The 10367-nt window shown below is 30.8% G+C and overlaps 2 protein-coding genes across 2 annotated transcripts; both read right to left on the bottom strand.

Annotated features, from left to right (window-relative positions):
• Window positions 1-421: 421 nt before the first annotated feature.
• LOC132760245 (uncharacterized) lies at window positions 422-5336 on the bottom strand. Its single transcript, XM_060752184.1, has 6 exons — window positions 5092-5336; window positions 3371-3468; window positions 2730-2928; window positions 2286-2400; window positions 1867-1977; window positions 422-1477 (listed from the first exon to the last, which is right to left on the bottom strand). Exons 1-4 carry the CDS (start codon window positions 5185-5187, stop codon window positions 2329-2331), a joined length of 465 nt encoding a protein of 154 aa, XP_060608167.1. The 5' UTR covers window positions 5188-5336; the 3' UTR covers window positions 422-1477; window positions 1867-1977; window positions 2286-2328.
• Window positions 5337-6552: 1216 nt separating this feature from the next.
• Window positions 6553-9002, bottom strand: LOC132760244 (uncharacterized). Its single transcript, XM_060752183.1, has 4 exons — window positions 8808-9002; window positions 8208-8324; window positions 7706-7816; window positions 6553-7371 (listed from the first exon to the last, which is right to left on the bottom strand). Exons 1-4 carry the CDS (start codon window positions 8979-8981, stop codon window positions 7084-7086), a joined length of 690 nt encoding a protein of 229 aa, XP_060608166.1. The 5' UTR covers window positions 8982-9002; the 3' UTR covers window positions 6553-7083.
• Window positions 9003-10367: the final 1365 nt, after the last annotated feature.

Here is a 10367-nt window from a genome sequence, read left to right as displayed (position 1 = left end):
GATGTGAGTGACTTTGCACTTTTCTTTTCTTTTTTCATTGACAAAGTCATTTCATTTTTTGTTTATTTACTGGCCCACATATGAAACGCCCCTTAAGAATTCTTCTATATGGAATAGTTCAGCAACTCAGAATCCTTTATACACTCGGTGTTGAGCACCGTTACATTGGATTTACATCGATTTATAAGGTATCATTTAAACGACCATTAATTAGACTTTTTGGCAGAGCGGGGGTTCGAACCAGAGACCACATGATTCAAGTTCAAAGTATTATTAAACTTTCGATTAAACCGATTCTATGATCATTATATTCTTATTACTCTCACTTTACTGGACCTTTTCAATACTTTTACCGCCAGTATATAAATATCTATTGTTTTCCCGTGCAGGTTTTTTTTTGCAACAATGTAAAACATTATGTCACGTGTACTTCTATATTTTTCCATTATATGCGTTCATTTTAATTTTAAAAAATACACTAATTGTTAATATTACAGTATAAATGGGTCAAATACTGATTTTGTTACTGTTATCTGTTCTTATTTTGAATATCTTTATATTTGTGTATCTTTATTACAAAATTTATTGAACTTGTTAAATTAAATAATATTTTGCTCAACATATGCTCGCATAATGCAATTTCATTCAACGCATTCAATAAATTCAGTATGGAAATAACACCTCTTCAATATTGTCTTTTTTCAAAGTTTTATGAAACAATTATCCCCTCTACTAAGAAAATGAGCATGATCTGTATGCAAGTTTTGTTTCACATTCCTGTCATTACGTTAGTGCTATTTTTCAAATGTTTTACATAGTTACACACATACATTTTGTATAAGACAGAAAAATAACATTTACTACGCTCCTATGAAGTATAAGTATTAATGGATTTTCCACGTGAATATTGAGTTCCTGTTTGTACGTGTAATAAATGTAGTGCACGTAACAACTTCAATTGCGTTGTACAAAGAAAGCATTTGCTCTTTACTCAATTGCATTTTCGTCTATTTAGTTTTATTGGTAATTAATACATGCAATTTAATCAACACACATTTCTAAATGACAAACCCATAATGGAATCTATCAAGAAACTATTGATATAAAGTTATTGTTATTGTCGCTCATTTATAATCATTTTCTTATAAAATGCGTATGAAATTTACGCTCACCATTGTCAAACTTGCAATTATTTTGCTTGCAAAATCCCTTTTGACATCAAAGGGCCATTCTTATGCAGTAACACAGCAGGCCATACTGTTTGACTGACAATATCACCCCTTTTTGTGTAGAAAGTAAATTTATCTTTGTCACACTTTTCATCTTCTGATTGCCATTGTGTTTCCATTTGAGGATTTTGAATTTTCATCAGCCATACTATTTCAAATGTTTTAGCTACAAAAGCGTCAGTTTCCCTTGAAGATGGTGGTAACCTCTTTCTCTTTCTAAAGTCACACATAAACCAGCTATCAAATATCTGAAATAGAAGCGTTTATACTTTCATGTACATAATAATCTTATTTGGAGTCATGAGAACAAGAAAAAAAACTATCTGCATTTTTTTATTTATTATGTTATGGAAACTGTGTTAGTGTATTATATCCACTGGGTAAAGATTTATAACCATAATTAACGTGTAAAAAACCTAGTCTATTAATTTCTACTTATTTCATAATTTCATAATGTTTTTTTTTCTCTTTAATTTATATAAATTGTAATGATTCGTCAAAATTTAGAGATAACGAGTATTTGTTACAGTTGATGTATGATAACGAACAGACGCACAGGCAAAATTAGTATTACGCACATGCGTGCTCACTAAACACATTTTTTTGTGGTAAAAAATAACAACTTTAAATTGATCACCTGAACCAATGGCCGGACCGAAAGTACTCCCACCGACTTTCTTAGGTCATGAATTATTTTCTTGGCTGTTTCCTTCTGCCCATTGGACACTTCTGAAGGGGTTTTGCATCGCTATATAAAAATCATATAAGAGTCATATAAACGTAATAGAAAACATGCATTTTGTTAGTTAAAACATATTTAACAAACCAAAATTTTGATGAAAATTTGAAATAATCTTTACTCTCCAATCCGTTTATATGAATGTTTTAGAATATGGCAACGACCCTAGTGTTACCCTAGCTTATATTTTGTAATACAAGAAAGCAATCGATTTTCAAAACTTTGATTATTTAGATCACTAGAAATTAGAAAATGCAAGTCAATGCCATGCTATCTGAAATTGATTGATAAAGTTGTTATACAGAATGTACACTTACAAACGTTTGATTTTTATCAGTGACAAATTTTGGATTTACTATTTCATCTGTACAAGAACGTGTTATTTCCTTGATCTGTTCTTCGCTGAACCGAGTGCAAAAATATCTCAACTTGCTGTAATACAAGAACTATAATAATAATCACAGTCAATAAGCATAAATAATCATTACACAAGTACACTCTTTGATAAGAAATATTAAAAAAAGAGAAAGATTGCAATAGTATTTTTAAAACTGAATATCCATATTGGCTGAGTTTTGTGCAAATATTGACTATAATCGAGCCAACAGGGACACAAGTCTAAGAGAAATGCTAGTGTATGTTTTCAAAGGCAAGAAGTACATGATATAGCTGTTCTTTTCCTTAAATTATTTCTTAATATTACAAAATAGAGAACAACGAGGGATGTTTTTAATACCACAAACCCCACTGGTTGTCATTACCGACATGAGGTAACTTAAAGTAGCAATAACTTTCATCTCATCCTTTAAAAACACGTCCAACTCTTCAAATGAGCGAGTCCATTCCTCGTCATATACTTCTCTAAACTTTTCCGCCAGTTTTGTTGGTCGAAATGGATCACTTAAATCAGTAATATTTGGGTTACCATCTTGCATTTTATGTCCAGCCAACGTACTTAATCTGAAAATGTATCATATTTAACATGTACATGTTCCATGTTATAAGTTCGTTTTCTTATTGAAGTCCGTTGATTGTCAACAACTTACAATATGTTTCATATCATTGGAAACTGTTTCTTACATGATAATCGTTCACGTACAGAATTTATAAAGATTTATTAATGTTTATCGTATTTTATAAACGTGCACATATCTTTCATAATTATACATCATATACAATTAACATTCTAAACTATACAAATATCGCAGCTGGCTATATATATCCTACATAATTGCAGACGTAAATGATAGTTTCGGACCTTATATGATGGTGCTTCTTGTAACCGAGGAGACGCTATATGCAAGTATATTATATATAAAACAAACAGTGGTGGGGATTGGAATCAAGTAAGAGTATTTCTTATATCCGAGTGTTCACCAATGATCGGTGTTTTTATTCATACCTAGTTTTAAGTTCTTCATTCTGCTTCCGCAAAGATTCATTTTTAAATGCAAGATCTTCTTTTTCTTCCCGTAATCTGCTTACAAGATTTGGAGAATCCTGTGATAGAAAAATGTTAATATTAAAACCATTGTCAAAATACTATAGGTATAAAAATGTTATTCTATTCTGTATGGATAATTTAAGGTCATAAAGAAAAATTTGCTACAAAAATATAACAACTGTACAATTCTATATTCTTGTATGGAGAGTGTTTTATAATTAGCACATGAATTGTATAGAAATTCAGAGAGAAAAACAACCAAAAAGACTTTCCTTAACAAAATATTTAACTGATCTTTCAACCCTTTCGCTATTTTAGATGGTCTATCAATGATTTTGCGCATTTACAGAAATTTACTCTTAAAATAAATACTTACGTACGATTTATATCAACATATAAGCATATTAGACAGCTTAATGTATAATATTTTAATACCTTTAAGCTCATGTCTTCCATGTATTACTATAAGATTGCAAGCATTCATGACAGTCATATTTTTACATCCATCTATTTTTACTTTTCTAGTTATTTATATGTACGAATTAATTTATTTATTTGTTCGTTATTTATTTATTTATTTATTTATTTATTATAATCTTTGGGAGACATATTGGTTTTGCCTTCACCGTCTGCCTGTCTGTCCGTCAATCAGTCCGCATTGAGCTTGTCCGGCCTTCACAGGTCAAACCGCTGGTGGGATTTCAACCAAACTTTACAGGAGTGGTCAGTACCATCCCCAGTTTTGCACATCGCCGGCATGTTTCGCTTCGCTGCACAAAATGGCCGCCAGAGCTAAGAATAGGAAAATCTTGTCTGGCCTTCACAGGTCAAGCTTCTGGTAGGATTTCAATAAAACTTCACATGAGTAATCATTACCATCCCTAGTTGTGCATATCGTTGCCATGTTCTTATTTGCTGCACAAAGTGGCTGCCAGAGCTAAAAAATAGAAAAATCATGTCTGGCTATCACAGGTCAAACTGCTGGCGGGATTTCCACCAAAATTCACAGGAGTTCAGTACCATCCCTAGTTGTGTATATCACATCATGTTCCGCTTTGCTGCATAATGGCCGTCAGAGCTATAAATAGAAAAAATATTGTACGGCTTTCACAGGTCAAGCTACGGGTGGGATTTCAATGAAACTTCACATAAGTGACCATACATAGTTTTGTGACAAAAACCCTTCTAGTTTATTTTCTTTTGTATGGGGATGTTTTTCTTGAGGGTGTGTTTTCTTCCAAAAAGATTTTTTATCAGTTAGTCGTTTCTCCGTCTGATTTCTTTGACACTTTCCTTTGAATCTTTTTTTCTTTCTTTTTTATTTGAATGTTTTCCTTCTTTCTGTTATTGTTTGATTATTTTCTTTTCTTTCTGTTTTTCTTGTGTGTTCCTTTTCTTCCTTCCTTCCGTCCTCTCTTTATTTCTTCCCCTGCCCTCTCTGTCCCTTAATGTTCATTCATTCATTCATGCATACATTCATTCATTCATTCATTCATTCATTCATTCATTCATTTATTTATTAATTCATTCGTTTATTTATTTAAAAAGAAATTAAAAAAAAAAAACAATGATTTCTTTTTTGTCAAACACTACAATCAATAGAAATAGCAAATGTAGCTTCCCATATAGTCGTGACAACAAAATAATTATTGGTAAAAATCAATTTTAATATAACTAACCTTTGATGACTTTATTTCCTCTTTATCCTGGTCGATTTTAAAATAAGATTTCTGATGTTTTTCGTAGAAGTTTTTATACATCCTAAATAAATCCATGAACTCTTTGTGCGCATCTATAGCGTCGTCAAGTGCGTTGTCTTTTCCAGCATTGTTTCTTTTCAAATATAATAAATAATCCCCGACCTTGTCTGTATTTCCACATTTTCTGTAGGTTTTGATGACATTAATTATGTTGCAAATATCTAAAATTTTAAAATACCCCGAAAAGGACAAAGTTTAAATTTGAAATAAAGCGAAATGTAACTTTTTAATATTGAATGTTTAATGTCCAATTAACGTATTCAATAAAACAAAAAACGTTTGAATGTTTTTTGTTTGAAAAATTTAATTAAACTTCCGTTTTCGGTTTTACATAGATCAATCAATATATAAACGCTTGATTGATTAACAGATTCAATACTACTAGGCTAGTTCTTAAATCATTCGTTCATTTTGATCATAATCGATTTTAAAACACTTCACATAATGTTATCAGTAAATATATTTGAAAAATAGGTTCAAAGGTTTTACATGAAGTATAGAAACTGCTTATTCCTATGTAAAGGACGTTATTTGTTTACTTTAATTCCGTTTCAATAACATGAACAATATTGTCGATTTATCACATGAACTGAGCTTTGAGCTGTTCACTACTTTATAAAACAAAACAATCACTCGTGTATGCAATCCTTTGAAAATAAGAATTGTATGAATAAGTAAGAATATTTTTACATTTCAACCTACATATTCGTGTAGTTTGATTAGCCTAAATGCTGTTGGTAACAATTGTATTTCAGATCCCCGGAATCAAAGCAACTTACATCCATAACATTAGGATTTAAAAAATATCAACATTAAACACCGAAACCTTATTTTGTCTTGACACAGTGTTCGTAATTTTGGAAATGCATCAATGTAATCATACAAGGCATATTAACATACCTGCCACGTTTGGGTTATTAAATTATTTGCTATTTTCGAAATGGAATTACCCTTTCTTTAAATTCGGAAGTTAAATTATGTTCGAATGGTTTTCAAAATTGAGCTGGTCAATAGGCCTTGTCTTCTATATATGCGGTCAGTGATATTCCCCAGCAGGTAAAGGATTAACATTTCACACCCTTTAGTATTATCATAGCCGAGTTCAATGTTAAATCCTCTGGATCGGATCCGGAGCAAGGTCTCTCAAATTGTTAAATTTCAACATACCAAAGAACATAAAAGACGATAAATTAACTGATTACAGGGAAAATATATTAATGTCTCCATTATATCTAACCAAATGAATGTATAACTAGCCATTTTAATATGTGCTCCGTCAGAAGCTCAGTTTAGTTCTGCATACATCAATTTTGTTTAGTCATTTGTATCCATTTACAAAAGTAAGTGTATCTTATACATAGGAACAATATAATTGTCACATTTCATCTGGGAACAAATTATTTACTGATTCAAAAAATAACCGTATTAAGAAATCAAAAACAAAACTGAATACACATTCAAACTAGTTAGGATCTTACATAACAATATTTAGAAACTGATTTTAGTCCAATTGACCACATACAACCGTAATATTTAATAAAATTGTGTGTTAATGTAAGTTTAAGAGGTCATCCCTCTAGGCTTCGTTAGCAGGAGGTTATGGTCGTCGACTTTGGACTTCAAGATAAAGTCCCTTGCCGTTTTTGGACTAATGAATAATTCAGAAATAATGCAATAAGGAGGAAGAGCCGGAAAGTCGACATTCAGATCCGCATGACTTCATCATAACAAACAATGGCATGCACAAAACTCAACGGAACACAGTATTATATCAAGCATGCACATCATTTTTTTTTTAAATATTACATTATTATCAAATATAATCTAAAAAATGATACATTATAGTTATACAGTATCAAATATATACAACATCCTTTTTTTCTGTCGTCTGCTCGGATATTTAATGTCCTTTCATTGTGCTTGAACGATACCTTTCGACATCAGAGGTCCGGATTCATGAAGTAACACAGCAGGCCATACTGTTTGCTTAATTGTATTCCCTCTTTTTGTATAGAAAGTGAATCTTTCTTTATCAACCGGTTCATCTCTTTTCTGCCATTTGAATATCATTGGCGGGTTCTGAATCGTCATCAGCCATATTACTTCAAATGCCTTTGCTACAAAATTTTCAATATGTTTGGAAGTGGATGGTAGCTTCTCTTCCTGTTTCATTCTTATCACCCATTTTTCATGAAATATCTGAAAATTTATAAAATAATGGTTTTTGATGTGTGTTTTTTTAAGTCGGTTCTATATCATACCGAATCATTTATTCGCATACTTAATAAGGTGGGAAAACAACAAAGTCAAAACTGACAATACAATAGAAGAGTTGAACAGCATTTGAAATTGTAAAATGTTTTTATGTAATTAAAATTATAACTAATCAAATCGAGAGAAATAAACAATTTCTCAAAAACCTCCAACACAAAATTCAAAATGCTACAGGCAAGGATTTATTGAGCCTGTTCATTAAGTTTTTTACAAACTTGTCAGTTGTTGTAAAAGGGAATGCATCATTTGATTAGATTACCTGGACCAATGGTCTAACAGACAAAGTTCCCATAGACTTCCTCAGGTCACATATCATTCTGTGAGTGATTTCTAACTGTGTATTATTCATCTCTGATGGTGTCTTTCCGCACTTCATGTTTAAAAGAAACATCAGGATTACTATAATTATAATTAATCATGCTTTCTACAAGTTAAGAGTATTTTAAAATACCATGTTCAACACTTTTAAACAATATAAATTTCGTGTGTTTTTATTGTTTTTCATTTTGTCAGCTTCACGATATCCGCCAATATTGATGGAATAAGATTTCATATTGTCATATTCCAGTTATATTTCTGAGAATTTGCCTTTTAAAGTTGTAATCTTCAAGCTTAAATTATAATCATCATAACTATTAAATGAAATTGGAATCAACATTGAGAACTTTAAAAAGGTATAAACATCATTTATCGGATAGAAAGGCATTTAATACCTAAAACCATTTCTTGTTTACAAATAGCATAATCAAGTTAGAAATTACCATTATTCCGCTGTGTTTTAGGATATGAACCTTTGGATTTACCAACTCGTCTTTACATACTTTTTCCATTGCATTTATTTGTTGTGAACTAGAGTATGTGCAAAATGTTTGAATTTCCTAAAATCAAATATAATAATGATACATTATAAAATCGTTGATATTAAAAGAAACAGACTAATACCTTAAAAATCAGCTTTGCGGCGGGCAAAGAAGAATTTTCCTGTATGATTTATACGTTAAAACAAGAACATAAATGATTTTGGAGAAAACTACTCGTCTGGTGACAATTCGCCGAATTATCTTTTAGTTGTCAACCTTGAGCAAAAACGAAATGACAATCTAAGAACAAAGAAACAATGATATAGTGAAATGTGGAAACTTTAACATCTTCAATCAAGAAAAATGGAAAATTTTGCAGGATTGGTTTATTTGAGTATTTTTGGTTAAAGCAATTTATCCGCCATGCCCCTATCACCGAGTTAATTATTCCATATTTTAAACTATCTTAAATATTTCAAGGGTTCTTTTCAAAATTTAACAACAAAATATTTTACTTTAGTTGTCTTGAAACGCGCAAATGGTCAAATTCAAAACCTTCACCTTTATGAGGTAAGTAAGAGTGTCTATATTGTCACTTTCAGGTTTAGAATTTGTGTCCAGTTCTTCATAAGCATGCGTCCAGTCATCGTCGTAAATTTCTCTAAATTCTTCGGCGAGCTTTGTCGGTCTAAACGGATCGCTTAAATCTGCAATATCAGGATTTCCGTCCATCATTTTATGGCCTGCCAAAGTACTTAGCCTGAAGTTAAAAACTTTTTGTTTTTATGAAAAGATAAAAGAAAAATGTTATGTTTGAAAACTATAATTAATGATCAACATTATTTTTTGTCCAATCACATTGTAGTATTTTTCAAATTTCTGCTAAGTCTAACTTTGGTTAATGTGTACTAACTAAATAAAATTTACTTAATCTGTCGTCTAACCAGTCTAACAAATTTCAATAATGCATTATATTAGGGAGGAGTTAGAGGTGTGATTTGCACTCTGAATTGTAAAATATCTAAGGTTATCAAAACAATGCCAACGTAAAAAACAATTAAGCGAGGTCAGTGTTTCTAAATGTGAGGATACAATCAATTAACTTATTACATAGATAATACATGTGGGGCATGCAGAGACAAATGATTACATAGTAACTTTTAATATATCCTTTTAACTCTAAGAAAAATGTCTGTTATAAATTGCTGACTGTTTTAAAACTTCTTTTTTTTTTTCCTCTTTCAGTTGATAGGAATAAACTGCATTAACAATCCTTGATATTAAGAATACAATGATTACACTTTTTGGCTGAAAAAACTCATTGTAAATGGAAAACCTAGATTGACACACACAGAAAAACTGTTTTTTCAAAACTGGGATTTGAAATGTTAGTGAATAACTTAAAGCTAATAACGAATTTGTATAAATTATTAATCTAATGTATTTTCTCACATTTTCATTTATTTATCAAGGATGTACACATTTCATTAACTCAATTGTTTTTCCTCGCTGTTTTTTTCCCCAAATATTTTATATAGAAACATGATAGTCTTACTGTAGATAAAGGTATAAGTCTGTGACATTTCAGTAAAAAATGTGCCTGATTATTTGTTGATAGGGCCATTTATTTAGCTTATGTAAATTTGACATGTTAGAAACTTGACAGGTGTAGACATCTGTAGAGCGAAAGGGCGGAGCTATCTGTTGATTTGAGTGAAATGCCTTGTTTTTGGTTGAAAAAATAATGTTGATCATTAAATAGGTTAATGTTTAATAATATGCATTAACAAAAATAATTAGTCGCCTGCCTGCGGCAGGCTTGACCAATTATTTTTGTTAATACATATTATTAAACACTAACCTATACATGTATCTAATTTACCACGCACTTGCGAATATTCCTGAGCATTTTTGTGATTATATTTTATGTCAAAGTTGTTTTTTAGCTCAGTTTCAGGCTTGTTATCGTGTTTAAGTTATATCACCGCCAAGTTAACAAAGACCTCGGAATAATTTGGCTCTTTATTAACATATGGAGCACTTAAAACAATGTCTTTTTGTTTAATTTAAAAAGGCAAGTTAATGAGTAAAAGATTATAATTAGAAATAGCTAAAATATTG

The sequence above is a fragment of the Ruditapes philippinarum genome, unplaced genomic scaffold (genome assembly GCF_026571515.1).
Source record: "Ruditapes philippinarum isolate M1 unplaced genomic scaffold, ASM2657151v2 ctg20236_1_1_1_1, whole genome shotgun sequence".
Taxonomy (NCBI): Eukaryota; Metazoa; Mollusca; class Bivalvia; order Venerida; family Veneridae; genus Ruditapes; species Ruditapes philippinarum.
The sequence above is the reverse complement of the archived record's forward strand: the minus strand, read 5'-3'. Positions and strand labels throughout refer to the sequence as shown.